General features: G+C 40.5%; 1 protein-coding gene across 2 annotated transcripts; it reads left to right on the top strand.

Moving 5' to 3' along the window:
• The first annotated feature begins 1537 nt into the window (after nt 1-1537).
• On the top strand, nt 1538-17236 carry HSF2 (heat shock transcription factor 2). Of its 2 annotated transcripts, XM_064649649.1 has the most exons (14): nt 1538-1766; nt 5242-5350; nt 5558-5685; nt 7095-7219; nt 9532-9607; nt 10160-10221; nt 10335-10419; nt 11249-11418; nt 12713-12825; nt 12916-12991; nt 13567-13672; nt 15212-15271; nt 15873-15957; nt 16303-17236. In XM_064649649.1, exons 1-14 carry the CDS (start codon nt 1587-1589, stop codon nt 16590-16592), a joined length of 1665 nt encoding a protein of 554 aa, XP_064505719.1. In that variant the 5' UTR covers nt 1538-1586; the 3' UTR covers nt 16593-17236. The 2 variants fall into 2 exon arrangements, with proteins under 2 accessions (XP_064505719.1, XP_064505718.1); XM_064649648.1 differs by having other exon boundaries at nt 12713-12991.
• Nucleotides 17237-17398: the final 162 nt, after the last annotated feature.

The raw sequence follows: 17398 nt of genomic DNA, 5'->3' as shown, positions 1-17398 counted from the left end.
GAAAAAAAAAATAGAAAAAAAAAAAAAAAGTAAAGAAAAAAAAATAAAAAGAAAATAATAAAAAAATATAGAAAATAAAAAAGAAGAAAAAGATAAAAATAAAGAAAAAAAAAAAAAATAAGAAAAAAAGAAATAAGAAAAAAAAAAAAAATATAAAAGAAAAAAATAATAAAGAAAGAAAATAGAAAAAGAAAAAAAAAGAAAAAATAGATAAAAGAAAAAAAAAAAAAAGAAAAAAAATAAAAGAAAAAGGAAAAAAAAAAAGAAAAATAGAAAAAGAATAGAAGAAAGAATAAAAAAAGAAAAAAAGAAAAAAAGAAAAAATAGATAATAAAAAAAATAAAAAAAAAGAGAAAAAGATAGAAAAAGATAAAAAAAAGAAAAGAAAATAAGAAATATAAATTAATAAAAAATGAAAAAATAAAATAAATAAAAAAATTAAATTAATAGGAAAATATAAAAAATAAAAAAAAAAAAAAAAAAAAAGTAAAAAAGAAAAAAAAAGAAAAAAAAGAAAAAAAAATAGAGAAAATAAAAAAAAAAAAGAAATAAAAAAAAAAAAAAAAATTAAAAAAAAAAAAAAAAAAAGAAAAAATAGATAAAAAAAAAAAGAAAAAAAAAATTAAAGAATAAAAAAGAATCAGATGTTCCCTATTGGCAGTGCTCTTTTAGTCCCCAAGCACTAGGTCTTAGTTGCGAACTTCTGCATGTGGGGGAACTGTGGACCCAAGGGAAGGGGAACGGGGCTGGGGAAGAACAGAATCTGCTGGGGTTCGAGGGGTTAGTCCAGGGATAGGACGCCTGTTTTTTTTCTGAGTTCCAACATTTCACAATACCCAAAAAGTTTTAGTGCTGTGTTTTTCTGGTGAGGGGAGGGTGAGAACTGCATCCTGAAAGATTTAATAGCTTGACCTGTCTCAGAACTGATAATTACCAGATTTCTGCAAGCTAAATGGAGGAAAAATTTACTGCAGAGTGGAAAAACATGATAGCACTGCTCATGAAAATACTGGGAAGTCAAATAGCCTCTGGCTAAAAACTGCTGAGTTCTGCAATGGCTGGCTTGTAAAATAGTAAAACAAGAAGCTTTAAGAACCATGGACAAGCTCAGACCTCGTAAGATAATAAAAAAACTAACGGAAAGGTTACTTGAATTGCACCTTTCTCCTGGGCCTTTCTGAAGCCCCAGGATGGGGTAAGTCCCTAAGAAAGGCACGTTGTGGGCACCCTCAAGCCGTTCCCCGCGGCTGGAGCCGAAGACCTTCCCATCACCCGCCCCGTCTCCCTCTGCCGCTCCCTCGCCACGCGCGCAGTGCCCCGGCGAGAACGTGCGGCTGCGCCACGTGGCCCCGCCCCCCGGGGCGAGGCGCGCCCCTATTGGCCCCGTCCCACCCGTGCCGGCGCTGTTGTGACACGTGAGGGCGGCGCACGTGGGGACGTTATGTAAAGAGCAGGGGAAGGGGCGGGGCCGGCGCGCACGCGCGCGTGCAGCGGGGCCGGCGCGCACGCGGGGTCCGCGCGAGGGGCGGGGTCGGGCGCGCTGTGCGCACCCCCCGGGCAGAGGCCCCGCCGCCGCCAGAGCGACAATGAAGCAGCAGCAGCAGCAACCGCCGCAGCCCCAGGCCCAGGGCCCGGCCCCGGCCCTGGCCCCGCAGCCCCCACAGCAGCCACCGCCCTTCGCCGGCTCGGGGGTCCCAGCCTTCCTCAGCAAGCTGTGGGCTCTGCTGGGCGAGACCCCCAGCAACCGGCTCATCACCTGGAGCCAGGTCGGCCGACACCCATTCCCCCCCTCCTTCCCGCCGGTGTGTGGCGGGAGCCCCCCCCTCACCCTCCGCTTTACTCCGGCGGTGCCCGGCGGGCACCGGGCCCTGCTGGGTGCCGCGGGCCTGGGCGTGCGCGGGGGGAGGGAGGAAAGCCGGGGTACGGCCGCATGGCCTGGTCAGGTCCCTCTCGGGCCGGGCCGGGCTGCTGGTCGGCCTTGTCTTAGACGGGGAGCGGGAGCGCCGGTGCCCGCCCCGGGGGCGCGTCCCCAGCCGCTGCCGGCGGGGAGCCGCTCGTTCGCCGGCCCCGACTGAGCAGGCCGGGGCTTCCCCGGGCGGCGGGCGGCTCGGAGGGGAGGGCAGGGGCCCGGCAGTGGCGGGATTCTATCGTGCACTGTGTTTATGGAGCCGTAGTGCGGGAAACGCGGGGCTGCGGGGGGATCTCCCACTGCGAGGCGGTGGGTGCGTCAGTAGCGGGGCTCGCCCTTGGTGAGCCGGGGAGGATTCGGAGAGCGGGGTGTGCCGTCCTCTTGCTGTTCCCCGTGAGCCGCTGACGGCCTCCAGAGGGGCTGGACCCCGCGGGGGCGGCAGGGAGCGGCCACGTGGGGGGCGGGCGAGGGGTTCCCGGTCTCGGTGTCCACCTGCTGGAGCGGCGGGAAGAGGATGGGCCGCGGGGAAAGTCTTATTGGGCACCACCATCTTCTTACACCTTCTTACAGTGTAACGAAGGGCTGGCGAGTTGCTGCAGTTAACGTCATTAGTTCTTGTGCTAAATGCTAAGCACGTATTTTAATAATAACTATTTCATTTTTCTCTACATCCTCTTTTCAAGAAAATCCTGTTCTCAAACTGTGTCAACATCTTCAAATGGTGTTGAGATAAACTCAACTGAGAGCTGCTATTTTAAGTGCTCGAGGAACGATAAAACATCTTAAACATTTTACTGATAATGATTTACCAGTAACTTTAGCCAAAACTTCTCAAAGGGGGTAGCAGGAGGCCTCAATAGATTACGACAGCTTTCCTTTCTTCTGTTGTTTTTTTTTTTGGAAGAGGGGTAATAAGGGCTATATGAAGATTGACGTTATCTACTGTAAGATGTGCTATTTTTGCTGCCTTACGCTTTTAATGAACACATTCCAAATTCATTGCTCATGTTTATCTTGAGTAAACACACCAAGATTATTAGGTATCCTTGTTTTATTTTCTTAATTAACAGTAAAGACTAATTGTTTGAAATTCTGCAAGGCTGTTTCTAGGGGGAAGGTCCACTAATAACAGTTGATGTTATTGGCATCGAGCAGTTCTTGTGGGAGTGAAGTATTGACCTTGCTTGGGATATCTTTTAAAAATGCACTATGTCAATATTATAGGGTACAAAAAGTGTACCAAATGTAACAGGGGAGAGTACAGTTACTATAATATTTCGCTTTCCTCCTATACCAATCTCTATCCTTACAGTGTAAGGCTAAACACCATCTGAAACCAAACAGCCAGATTTTGTCTCCCTGCATACATATCTCAGTGAAGCCACAGTACGTGTTGTCCATGGAAATACAGGTCAGGAATACCAAATGAAGCACTTGGGAGACTGCTGTATGCTGCAGTCATTGGCACTCGGAGTTGAAAACCATGTTGAGCTGTTACTGATGCTTACAGGCCTTAGCGTCTGTACAGCTTTGCTGTAAATGACTGTCAGGGCAACAAGAGCTAGTAGATGTGTTACCCACATTTTCCTGTCTTAAGCCTGGACAATGTCAAAGGGACAAAGTGAGGCACCACACGGAAGTTGTCACTTGAGCACCTCCAGTTGGTGAGTCTCACACAGCATTGGCTGAAATAGTCAATTTCTTTTGCTTCCCTTTTCCCTTCCACTGGTTGTTTCTCAGCAGGAGGGAGGCAGGCAGGCGTTACTGGAAGTTTTCATCTTCCTATCTTCCTCTCAGTGTTAAACACATCCAGTGGAGACCATTTATAAAATCCTGTTCCTGATGATCATGGTTTGTCAGGAACAAGCTGTTGTGGTTTAACCCCAACTGGTAACTAAGTACAGCACAGCCGTTTGCTCACTTTCTTGCACCCTGGTTAAAAAAATTAAAACCTGTGGGTTGAGATAAGAACTGTTTAATAATTGAAACAAAATAATTTATACTATAATAATATATTATTAATATATAATAGTAATAAAAAGGACAGAGAGAGAAAATCTAAGAAAAACAAATGATGTGCTGTACAATTGCTCACTACTTGCTGGGCCAATACCCAGCCCATCTGTGAACAGCAGTTGGCCCCCCTTCTGGGTAACTCCCCTGGTTTATGTACTGGAGATGATGTTCTGTGGTATAGAATATCCCTTTGCCCAGTGTGTGTCAGCTGTCCTGGTGTGGTGGTGCACACATCCACCCTGCTATGCTCCCTCCCAGCTTCTTGTGCACCTGCTCACTGGCAGAGCTCGGGAAGCTGAAAAGTCCTTGACTTAGGGTAAGCACTGCTCAGCTACAACTAAAACATCAGAGAATAATATTGACATCAATGTTATTTTCTTACTGAATCCAAAACTCAACACTGTGCCAGCTACTAAGAAAAAATTATTTCTATCCCTGCTGAAACAAGGACAGAAGCCCTTGGATAAGAATCTTCACATGGTCTTATGGTTGGTTCTCTAAGCTTCTTGTGATGATCATAGAACAGCTGGCATTTGAGGATAAGAAAAATGTGACTTATTGAACTAAAGGCTTCTAAGAAGATGGAGTAACAGTGTTGACATTTGTTAAAGATGATAAGCTTTTCATTAAATACAGGGTGAGAGTACTGTGGTTGTATAGACACCTAAAGCTTTTAGAAGTAGGTAATTTGCATTTTGCCAGTTATTTGCCCTGTAGTTGGTGGGGTGGTCATTGAAGAACAAAGAGCTGATCTTTCTATTTTAGTCAAAGCCTGTGGATTAAATAAAAGATCAGTCCTTCACAACTGGCATTCCAGAAGGGGTATGTTGCCTTGAGTGGTTACCTTTTTGGTAACTCCAAAACCCAGTGGACATGCTCAGCCTTTTGACAGCTCTATCTGCTCTACAAGTCCTATCAAACTAATCATGGTTTTATAGTGGAAAGCAGATGGGACTTTCAGCTGGTTGTTGGTGTTTTTTCCTTCCTCAGGCTCTTTGTTAGATTTCTTACCAAGACTTCAGAACGATGTACAAAATTGATAGTATTGTCCTGTACTGAAAGTATGATAATTGTTGAGAAACAATTCATATCTTGAGGAAGCAAAAAGTAACAATGGAGATGTTCCTCTTCAGATACAGATAATGATGTAAATTGATAGTACTCAGTTGCTTTTTGTTTCGGAAAGTTGTAGGCAAGCAGATCAGTAATGTACTGCATGCACAAAAGAAACATTCCTGTCTGGTGATTAATTCTAAAAGCCCAGTGTGTTTTCTGCTATGGTTTTTAAGTAGTTTAATATGTGTTTCTCATTTTAGAATGGCAAGAGTTTCTTGGTATTGGATGAGCAGAGATTCGCAAAAGAGATTCTTCCCAAGTACTTCAAGCACAACAACATGGCAAGCTTTGTCAGACAGCTGAACATGTGTAAGCTCCTGGATTTTTGCATTCTAACATAGTTCTAGATCCTGTACACATTTAGTTTTAATTTCCTTTGAGCAGTGGCCCTATGTTCTCTGCAACTAGGATACTGTCTTATCCTCAAAGTTATTAATAGGATAGTTGGGACAGCATATTTTGAATCTCTTAATGTGGATTTTGAAGTTTTCTTTTTTTTTTTTTTTTTTTTAATAGATGGCTTCCGGAAAGTTGTCCATGTTGATTCTGGGATTGTCAAACTGGAGCGAGATGGCCCAGTAGAATTTCGGCATGCATATTTTAGGCAGGGCCGAGAGGACTTGTTGGAACACATTAAAAGGAAGGTTAGTGAAAATTCAGTATGTAGAAAACCTGTACTACTACGTGTCAATGAATAGCAAAGTTCATGACAAGTTTAACTGTCATGAGTGCAGGTAGTTTGGAGTTTATGGAAGCGAACTGCACTGCTTTCATTTATATCTTGATCCTGTTTAAACATATTTTGGGGGATTTGACTGGGCTTCTTTATTTAACCTACTTTGCTGTCATTATAGTAAGTTTCACAGGTGGCAAAAATGAGTGAGTTAGGCAAATATGACAATTTTCAAGAGAGTATTAGAAGTACAGAGCATGCTTTGACTTTACCTAATCAGTAATAGAAGAAACTGCTTGTTTATATAGCTTGTTTCAGAACGAAGCTACTGTAAGCATTAAACTCTCCACCAAAGAGAACGGGGGGCAAACCTATAAACGTGTTTGTTATGCTGCTAAATATGACTGAAATGTGCTCTGCTGTTAATGTGAGTCAGGTGAATATAGATACCAAATGGAAATATGGCAAATGAAACTGGTGAAAGGGTGGATGTTGTGGTTTAACCCCAGTCAGCAACTCGGCCCCACAGAGCTGCTTGGTTACTCCCCCTATGTCGAGATGTGGGTGAATCGGGAGAGTAAAAGTGAGAAGGCTCCTGGGTTGAGATAAAGGCAGTTCAGTAAGTAAAGCAAAAGCCACACACGCAAGCAAAACAAAATAAGGATTTCATTTACCACCTCCCATGGGTGGGCAGGTGTTCAACTATCCCCAGGAAAGCAGGGCTCCATCACGTGTAACAGATACATTTGTCTTCACAAATGCTGTCAGTTCAAACACCCCTCCTTCCTTCTTTATCCTCCAGTTTTATATATGCAGCATGACACTATGTGGTATGGAGTATCCCTTTGGTCAGCTGGGGAAAACTGTCCCAGTCATGTGTGTGCCCTCCCAGTTTCTTGTGCAGCCCCAGCCAACTTGCTGGTGCAGTGGAGGAAGAAGCAGAAAAGTCCTTGACTCCATGTGTAAGCACTGCTCAGCAGTAACAAAAACAGCTCTGTATTGCCAGCGCTGCAACATAACAGCACAAATCCAAAACACAGCCCCATATTAGCTACTATAAAGAAAATTAACTACCCCAGCTGAAATCAGCACAGAGTGATGTACTTATTAACACCAGGTTATTGTGAAGCAGTTATAATGAAGTAGAGCACTTGGGAGAATGCCTGAAGAATCTGAATGTACATAAATGTTTGTAACAGCAAAAGCTAATGTGATGAAGCTATGGTTCTGGTTTGGGGGTTTTTTTGATGCTTGGTTTATTATTAACTTAAATGCATAGTTTGTCAACACTAGTAAGAAAATATATTTGATCACCCAAATAGAATATTAGTTAAGTATGAGTAAAGGGAATTGGTGTTTCTGCATTCTAATCTTTTAAAGGTTTCATCTTCGAGACCTGAAGAAAACAAGATACGTCAGGAAGATCTCTCCAAGATAATATGTAGTGCTCAAAAGGTGGAAATTAAACAAACGACTATTGAATCTCAGTTGTCTCTTTTGAAGAGGTAAGTTGCTGCATCAGTAACTGATCCCTAATGCTGAGTGATTCTGATACTAGATATTGGACAAAGATCTAATTTTAGGTGTCTCTTGATTTCTGATTACCTAAATTCAGTATTGCTTTAGGAACATAAATTTTAGTAGAAAAATTGCATTAAAAATTAACTATTCTGATATTGTTGAAAGTAATAGGCAATGTTGGTGTTTCCAGAACTGTCTAGTAGTGGGCAATTAAATAATACCTTTAGTTCCATAATGCTGCTGAGGCTGAATATTCAAATCAGCTCTTGGCATAAAGTATGCTGGTTTACGTCTTCAAGTTTGAAGTAGTTACTGTATTTAGTTTGAGGCAGAGTTTTGAGGCAGAGTTTGGTTTGTACAAAGTGCATATAATACTTTCTTATAACAGTTAATGTCTTTGGTCGTTGATTTTTGTTTTCTGATTGTTGTCTGTGTTCCCCCACTGCTTAAAATTGCAGAAGAGTTAGTGCCTTGGAAAATGTATTTAGAAATCTAGTTTGGAAATTCATTTGTTGCATCAGTTACAAAGGAACAGAATCTAAAATGCAAATGTAAATAGAGTATTTTTAGAGCATTTTTACCTAGTTAGTAATTATGATTTATTTTCAACAGTGAGAGAGACATGTGTCACAAATTACTTAATCATTTAGAGTATGTAGATACAAACAAGATACATGACAATAAGCTCATGCACTGTAAGTCACAGCACCTGAATAGGAACTCTGTCTCAGGACACCTTAACTTATACTGAGAAAGTAAGTGATGGTGTATCCTCTGTGACAGAGGTCACTGATTAGTTAAAGTTTTAAGAAGTAAATTTTGTCATTTATAGTCTTCAGTTCTAATTACTTAAGGGGTAGAACATTCAGAGGCAAACTTACTTGGCCTAGAAAGAGTCTTTGTTAGAATCTGGCCAGTCTAGAGTAAAAATGCTCATATTTGTCCTTTGCAAATCATAGACGATTTTGGGTTGAAATAACCTCAGAAGGCCATCAGGTCCAAATCTCTGCCCAGAGCAGGGCTGACTTTGACTGAAATGACATCCAGTTGAAAATGACCTGACAGTTTGTAGATGAGAACTTAGAATGGTTGTCTTTGACATCCATGATTTTGTCCCATCAGTTTAAAATAACTGGGCTAAATCAGAAGACCTAGTCCTACAAAACATGTTAATAAAGCTAATGAGAAAGTTCAGAATCCCTAACTGTTAAATTTTTGATGGAACTGTACTCTGAAACTGTATGTTGGACATATGTTGGACATAGAAGCAGTTTGAGGAGTAATACCCTGCATCACACTGCACGTGAACAGCTGTTTCTGAAAACTTATCTTAAGGTTTCCTGAAAACTGAACACCAGTGGGGTTTGTTTCTCTGTGTTGAAAATTAAACTGCAAAGGAGAGGAGAGTGGTATGTTGCCTTTCCTTATTCATTGGGGCTTTAATATGCAATATGCTGTTGGAAACAAACCTCTCATGGTTACAATAGCACGGGCAGTTTTTACACTCTCTCAGTAACTGGCCTCCTGTGAGTACTGGAACAGCTAAGGTTTGTAAAATGGCAGCGTTTCATGAAAACTGCCACCTCTGACAAGCTCTGTTAGTTTTTAGCACCTAACATGCCCCTTTATTGGAGCTAATAGAGGCAACTATTTGAATGGCTGCGGTTGCATGTGTGACTTGAGAGCTTGTTCTGTACACACAAGCAAAGCGTGTGCAGAAACGTGCTTTGAAGACAGGCAGTTGCTGACAGGTGGCTCACACCTAGCAAAAGGTGTGTGAGGGAGGACAAGCAGGCTGGATGTAGGTGAAGAACTCTGGTTTTTAGTGATGAGATGCATTCTTATGCTGTCCCTTACTGCCAGAAACCAACTGCATACTTGATTTTTTTTTTATTTTATTTCTAGAAGGAAGAAAAGAAGATAACTTTGTTTTTACAGGAAAGGAAACAAAACGGTTAATTTTTAAATGCTGAGAGTTAATTTTAAAGTGCAGAATGTACAGCTAATAAATACTGCCAAATGTGAGAATTTTTTGTTTCTTCCATTTTAAAAGGGCTGGAAATTCTCTGCAGGACATTTGTTGTCTTTGGGTCTCCATTTTGTAATTACTTTCCAAGGCTGCTGACTGTGTGACACTCCCACCCCATGCCCCAATCTAAAAACATATTTTGAAGAGCTTTAATGAGGCCAACTAATCTTAAACAAAAATTAATATAAAAGTTTTAGAACTTTTATAACTTTGTTTTATAAAACAAAATTTTATAACTTTGACTTTTAAATCATCATTTTTAAACAGGGAGAATGAATCCCTTTGGAGGGAAGTGTCAGAACTGAGAACAAAACACTTGCAACAACAGCAAGTTATTCGAAAGGTAAGGCTTCATTCAAGTGTTGTACTTGCATGAAGGAGTGCTCAGTTCTGTGTTTGAAATTCACTGCTGTCCTACTTGACTGACCTGCTGACCTTGTATTTGTAATGTTAATTGTACATGTAATTTTTTCTGAATCTATCAAAAATGCCTTTCACCAGAACCGGTATTTACAGATACAGGTTACATATATGATCCACATCTCTGTACGCCTTCTGTCATTGCTTATTAGAATTCTTCTAATCATTTGAGTTGCTGGATGTCTTTCTGTGTACTGTAAAACATAGTGTAAAAGCTTACTCTTACCTCCTGCTATGTGTAAAGCCTTTCTTGGACAACTGAATAACTATTTTGTTGAGATATTACCAGCAGTGTTTTTACCATGATTTTTAACTTTTCTGAACAGCTCTATATAAAACTTACTACACAAAATAAGTGTTTTGCTGTTTATGTATAGATTTTATTATTGAAGTCTTCTGCTATAATATAGGTTGATGCTCAAGAGAAACAGTTACAAAGTTAGAGTGATTAACAATAGTGTTCTTTCCCTTACAGATTGTACAATTCATTGTTACCTTGGTGCAGAATAACCAACTAGTGAGCCTAAAACGCAAGAGGTAGATATGATCTTGAAAACTTGCTATCCAGTCAGTAAACTGACATGCCTTGTTGACTAAAACCAAAGAATTGGTTTTGAGGTTGCTTTCTTCCTTTACTCTTTCTGATGTAGGCCTCTACTTTTGAACACTAATGGACCTACAAAGTCAAATGTATTTCAGAAAATTGTGAAAGAACCAGCTGACAGCAGCCACCATGTAAGTTTTGTGTTATGGATACACTCTGTTATGATGAAGGAAGGAGTGCAGGGGGGGGCAGATGGACCAAGTAGATTGTCTTATGGGAAATAAAACATGGCTATGTACTGAGAGCTGTCAGCTTGTAGAAGTGGTATGTCGTATTCTGTTGATAATCACCATTCACTTTACAACATAAGCGTGTATAAACCAGTTGCCTGTGTATTAAATACAGCTTGACATGATCCTACTGAAAGCAGTTTGCATTTAATAATTGTGCTGTTAGAAATAGCACATACGTGTTGCATTGTTATCTCTGGGAGTGAGGCGCCCTTGGCCCCATACAGAGACAAGGGTCCAGTGTGTTGGTCTGCAAGGCAGCACCCAATGCAGCAAAATCATGTAATGTTTTTCCATTTGAATGAGTCATGCCACTGAAAAGTTGTTTTCTGCTGTCCAAATAAAGATTGGTGGGGAAATCATCAAAATGAGTGCTATAGCATGGCATGAGAATTAGTAGCTTTGAAACAAAGTACTGTTTAAACAGTAGTCACTGTTTTAATATTTTTATTTATTTTATGGTCCCATTTTTGCAGCTTTTCTGTTGCATTTGCTGACAGTGCTAGTATATTTTTATTTCTGTGCCTGTAGTGTTTGCCAAACTTTCCTGTAGCTGGTATTCTCCATCTTGTTCATTTACTTGTATGGCTTTTTTTATTAAACATAGATCTATACAAACAGCTTGTAATCTCAAAGGTGTAGGAAAGCTCTTAGACTTTTGTAGATAACTGTCAAAATGCTGAAGCTCATCATCTTTCTGTCCCCTGACTCCTTTAAAAATAATTCTCAGGTACCTCTCAACAGAAATGAGGGCTTAAAACAAAGAGAACAGATTTCAGATGACATTGTTATTTACGATGTCACTGAGGATGTGGGTGATGAAGAAAATCCCATGGGTGATGAAGAAAATTTTCCTGTTACACCAGAAACAAATGAAGATACCACTTCAGATTCTTCCAAGTAAGAAGTCTGTAGAAGTGTACGTAGATCATGGCTTTCAGTGTTGTATAATATGCAATAATTCAGATGTCATAGGTAATTTGTTCTAATGAAGTGGTCAGAATTACTCAGCACTCCTGCACATATAGAAGCTTCATCTGTGAATTCACACTAGCTTTTCATTTATTGACCTCTAGATTTATTCCAATTACTTAATTGGCTGTTGGAGCTGTAATATGTGGCAGGTACATATAAACTGGTGAAAGCAATCTGTATTATTGCACTCTTTTTAAATATACTAGTTGTCCAAAGACAGAGTAAGTGGTGTTTTCTTACTTTTGGTTATGAATACAGATGGGAATAACTTCCCTTATTTTTACAGATTTTTGTGGAGAATAATTTGCATGTGTTGTTTGTCAGGTGTTGGTGTGGTCTTTAAACTTCATTAAGCCAATTAATTTCAGGGTATTTTTTTCAGTCCCCAGTGTTTTGTGACTGTGTTCCTTCTTGCTTGTACTCTAGTACTATAGAAGTAGTCCATCTTGCATCTACGGGCAAGTTGAAACTTGGTCCAGGGACTGAGGAGCAACTCTCTTCCTGAGTTACACTGGATTGATAGGGCCTGTATTATGCCTTAAGAAATAAAAGTTAGGTATTTCTAGCTTACACTTGAACTGGTACCATTCTTCTTGCTCAGCTGATGTCTGGGAATGTATTCTCTGATAGAAAAGCTTTATGAGGATACAGCTGTGATAGAGAGGCAGCGTAACTAACAGCTACTTAAGGGTTAAGAACTGGAATGTGGATGAAAGCAAATTAGTTGAGGCTCGCTCTTTGTGTTCAGGTTTCATTCCTGGTATACTTAACAAGGTTAATAACAAACCTGTTGACTGAGATCCTTTACGTTATGGATGCTCCAGAGTTGATTCTGTTCAACAGGAAATACGCAAAATATATGTTGTCTGTCTAGTTTGATAGCCTTGTATGCTTTGGTCCACTTTGTACATACTTTTTATGCGAACTTATAGTTATTCTAATGCAAAAAGCTATCCTATAGCTTTATAGTAGTTGGTTATTGTGGTCTAGCACAACAGTGTGTGCTAGCTGAGCTGCATTAACTGTATTGAGCATTACAGAACCGTATCAATGGAAAATAGATACTGAGAGTGTCTTTCCGTGTTTAGTACTAAAAAGCAGTAGGAAAGTTTATTTCCTTATAGTGGCTTGACTAAAGTGAGGAGTAACTAAACCTGTATAATAATACCAATTTAAAAGAGTGTATGAAATGCTCTAATTAATTTATCTTGTATTGCAGCTGTAGTTGTAGCTATCCTTCTCCCGATATTGTAATTGTGGAAGATGATAACGAAGATGAATACGCCCCTGTAATTCAAGGGGATAAAAGCACCGAATCAGTTGCTGTCCCAGGTAATGATCCAACCAGCCCTGTCAGTGACAGCACAAGCCCACTCATGTCAAGTGCTGTACAGCTGAATAACCAGTCAACTTTAACTGCAGAAGATCCAGTCTCAGTGATGGATTCCATACTCAGTGAAAATGGAGTAATTTCACAGAATATAAATCTTCTTGGAAAGTAAGTAGTCTGGTTTTTGGTTTTTTTCAAGTATTAGAACAGATTATTTGACTGAAGTAAAAAGAACTGTGAACAGTAGTTTCTGCGGAGAATGTTAAATTAATAACCCATTGTTATTCTAGCCAGTTTCTAAAGGTCCTTCTATTTTAAGTATTTTAAGATGTGACCTGTGATTCTCATTGTGAAGCTCACATGAGTGAGTTGGGATGTGTAATCCAGCAGTGTAATATTGTGTATATCATTATTTAAACTGTCAAGATTTATTTGTGTCACTCCTGCAGGCGGATGGGACTCATTGGGGCTATGTGGGGCCAATGTCATGTCATGTCATAGTGTTATGTTGATACAATACCTGCAATACCCGTTTCAGAGCACCCCTCTGCTTTACTTGGGTTCTCCTCTAGAGGCTAAAAGTTTTCATTTTTTTCCAGAGGTCATATCTGATGAAAAAACTTAGTTCATTCTAGTTCTGGTAAAGATTTTTAGATGCATGTAATACATCTGTGTAAAGCTTACTTGAGGATTTCTCTTACTTTGTTAAGGGATACAGCAGTAAAATACTGTTTGTCTTCTAGAGTTGAACTTCTGGATTATCTTGACAGTATCGACTGCAGTTTAGAGGACTTCCAGGCTATGTTATCGGGACGACAGTTCAGCATAGATCCAGATCTCCTGGTCGATGTAATTTTGACTGTTTATTTTAAATACTTGGGCAATAGGCATTAGAAAAGATTTGTGTGTATTGTTACTGTGAAGAATGGATTTAAAACACAACTGATATTTTTTCCTCTCTTCCCTTTACAAAGCTGAGCTGCAAATATTTACTGATGTATGTTTCTTGAGCACTGGTATAATTCTTAGTGCTACACCGCTGCTCAAATGAATGCATAAGTTTTTTATTGAAAAATGGCTTTATTAATGAACGAAATCATGCTTATATTTGTTGTGACATGAACTTAGACATCAAGTAGATGTCTAATACTCTTGCTTTGAAATAACCCAGCACATCTGTGGTCTTCTCAATGAACTGGGGTTAAAAAGGCTCTTGGCATTTATTTTACAAGTTTCCCTGCAATTTCAGGTTTCTTCGGGTTTATGTTGAGTAGAATGGTCTGAGTTGGAGGGGACCTGTGCATGTCATCTAGTCCAGTGCCCTTTCTCAAAGCAGGGTCAACTTGAAAGTTGAATCTTATTGCTCTGGACCTTGTTTACTCAAATTTCAAAATCTCCAAAGACAGGCTCTTGGGTGTCTGTTGAGGGCTTGCCTCTTCTTAGTGAAACATTTCCTTATGTGAATCACAGTTTGCCCTGCTGCACTTCATCACTCTTGCCTCTTGTCCTTTGTCCATGTGGAGTTTGCCTTCTCGGTAACAGAGCAGTGGAAGAGGGCAATTATCCTCCCTCATTGGCCCTCTTCAGACAAGATCAGCCAGGCTTCCTGAGCCTCTTGCATGCCTTAAGCCTCCAGACATCTGTGGCCCTCCGGACACCCTCTAATTTAAAAACTCAGACTGGGAGGCCTAAAACTGGACACTCTTCCTCAAGTGGCCTCAGGTGCTGTGCAGAGAGAAATAATTGCTTCCAGCGACATCCTGGCTGTGCTGCCCGTAGCAGAGCTTCTCTCCCTGTAGCAAGGCCATGCTGCTGGCTGGTGGCATTGTTGTCTACCACAACTCCCCTGTTCCCTCTCTGAGGAGCTACTCCCTGTCCATTTGTTCCTTAACCCTAACCTGGGCCAGTGCATGAGGTTACTGGGTCCCAAAGATGCGTGGCTGTTGAACCTGGTGGAGTTCCTGTTGGCCCCTCTCCCACTTGGTTGAGGTACCTCTTAATGGCAGCTCTGCTTTCCCACATACTGATGACTCCTTCTGGTTTGGTGTCACTTGGAAACTTGGGCAGGGTGTGTTTGTCCATATTGTAGACAGAATTATCCATGCAGCAAAGTAAGAAGAAGTTGGTATTTTAAAACTGCAGCAAACTGTGTTAGTTAGATGCAATATAGTTGTTTCCTTTGTGACTGAGCTTCATGGAATTGCAAACCATTGTGTGCCAAAGCTAGTTTTTCTTTGCAAAAGTCGTAACTACCTGTAAATAAACTCCAGTCCTCATAGAGCGTGGAATAAATACAGGGGTTATTTTCACACATGCAGATGCAATGGTCTTGTATTCTTAATAGCAGCATCAAGATACCTAAAACTTGATGTGTTTTGTCTCATTCAGCTTTTTACAAGCTCCGTGCAGATGAATCCCACAGATCATGATCATATCGCTAATACCAAAGTAAGTCTTAAATCTGTTGCTTGATGTACACAGTAGTGACAGATGCAAACTTTTGCTCACCTTTTGCTGTTTTCTTTACTGGTATCGTGGCACTTCATGCTCTGACTTTTAAGACTTCCATGAGAATAAGAAGACTACAGTTGATTTCATCCTGTTAGGCTTTAAACAGCAAAGGGGAAAAGGACAGTAATTAATAATGTCCTTTAAAACTTGTATTATCCTGAGGCCAATATCTCTACATTGTACCAGTCTCTTGACTTTGTATCCCCCAAGATTTTAGTACTTGCAAAGATGATACACACTTTGTCAGAATGGTTTCATCTGTATTGTCTGGTGGGAAAAGAAACACAAGAATAAGCAGATGTAGCTCTTTGAATTTGTCTTGTTCATTTACAAGCATTGGTTTTGGTTCTTGCTTTCTAGGCTATGTTTCCATTTCACATTTTCTCAGCCAAGGTCTTTTAGCAGGGATAATACTGATAATGCCACTGCAAACCTTCACAAATAAAAATTGTAGGGTTTTTTTAATAGTTGCTCAGCTGTGTTCCAGTGGCATTGGTACAGGCTTTAAGCATTTTAAAGAGTTTGCTTTTGTTCCCAGACAGAGACAAAGGGAAAAGAAACTAACAAGAATAATGCTGGTCCAGCAGCTTCACAGGAAACACAAGCTACTAAGCCCAGATCAGGTTAGTTGTGGTGATTTGCTGAAATACTTAAACAGTTGAACATGCATTGTTGTAAAAGCCATCTTGGTTATTTGCTCTTTTTCTGGTTTTATGTTATGCTGATGAACAAATAACCAAAACAAAATACTTGGTATATTTGACTTAGGTTTTGGCACTGCACCAGATGTAGAGGAATTGATGTTTTGCAGGAGAATCTGCACAACGTTATATATGCATGAAACAAACACCTATAATGTTTTTTTATTAATTATTCTCTAAATAAGTGCTGTGGGTTGGATATTGTTTTTTCGTTCTGCATGTAGAAAGGTGTGTGAACTGATGTTCTGGGCATTTTTTCCCCCTTAGATAAGCAGCTGATACATTACACTGCATTTCCACTCCTTGCATTCCTCGATGGGAACCCAGGCTCCACTGTTGAGAGTGGGAGCTTCGCAGCTGAAACTCCTTCCACTGTTGACAAGTCCCTGGAAGGCGATGAGCTCCTGGAGAGCAGCCTGGATCCTGAGCCCACCCAGAGCAAACTAGTGCGTCTGGAGCCACTGACAGAGGCAGAGGCAAGTGAAGCCACGCTGTTCTACCTATGTGAACTTGCTCCAGTGCCCATGGACACAGATATGTCGTTTTTGGATAACTGATGCGAGGGGGACTCTGTATATAGTCATGAAGATGAACTATTTATTTAGAATATTGTTTGGTATGAGAGTTTTTTGTAAATCACTGTTTTATGTAACCAGGTATGTGGAATCTAAAGTACCTTTCCTATCTTCCTACAAGCAATTGTTTAGTTACACTGTTAGACAAGCCACCAGGCACGGCTGGCAGTACTAGTCAGAGTGCTGCTGCACTGCTGTGAACACTTGTGTTGCACACATTGCTAAGTACCCAACACTGGTAAGTAGTAAGCTTTCATTTATGGTTTCTTATACTTCTGGTCTTATATATGATGACATAAACTAGTAGTGTATGGTTAGGGAACACCTACTTTCTGTATTTTGGGGTTTTTATTTTTTACAGCATTTTGTCTAACACATGAGGCTTTTTTGGGGTGGGGGGACCAGGACCTGATGTAGGCTTTTTTTTTCCCTGCTTGAACTGGGAACAAAGTGCCTGTACCTTGCTAAATCTTGGTTCTGCCTTACTTTCACTTCAGTGGAAGTGCTCACAGATAGCACAAACTGGGGAAAAGTTCTTGACAGCCGCCAGGCCCCATGACTGCATGAGTACTTTTAACTTGGACCATTTATGCTGATAAAATAAATGTTACTTAAGTGTGATACTAGGTAAGAGTTTGTCTCTTATTCCGTGTGCCAGATGGGTGTGGATTTGACAGCCTCATATTTTCGTATGTAGCTGTGCAAGGAGGTCTGCTTCTGTGCACAATTTTTGGAAAACACTTTATATCCAAACTTTACGGTTTATAATAAAGTGTCCAAAATAAGTG

This window comes from Pseudopipra pipra, chromosome 3 (assembly GCF_036250125.1).
Source record: "Pseudopipra pipra isolate bDixPip1 chromosome 3, bDixPip1.hap1, whole genome shotgun sequence".
NCBI classification, from domain to species: domain Eukaryota; kingdom Metazoa; phylum Chordata; class Aves; order Passeriformes; family Pipridae; genus Pseudopipra; species Pseudopipra pipra.
This window is presented reverse-complemented; position numbering and strand designations above follow the sequence as displayed.

What these genes read in the sequence shown, in the direction of transcription:
- HSF2 (XM_064649648.1), top strand. Translation starts at nt 1,587, where the DNA reads ATGAAGCAGCAGCAGCAGCAACCGCCGCAGCCCCAGGCCCAGGGCCCG. An exon ending in CAGCTGACAGCAGCCACCAT is followed by an intron (nt 10,420 to 11,248) that starts GTAAGTTTTGTG and finishes AATAATTCTCAG; the next exon opens with GTACCTCTCAACAGAAATGA. An exon ending in ATCCAGATCTCCTGGTCGAT is followed by an intron (nt 13,673 to 15,211) that starts GTAATTTTGACT and finishes TGTCTCATTCAG; the next exon opens with CTTTTTACAAGCTCCGTGCA.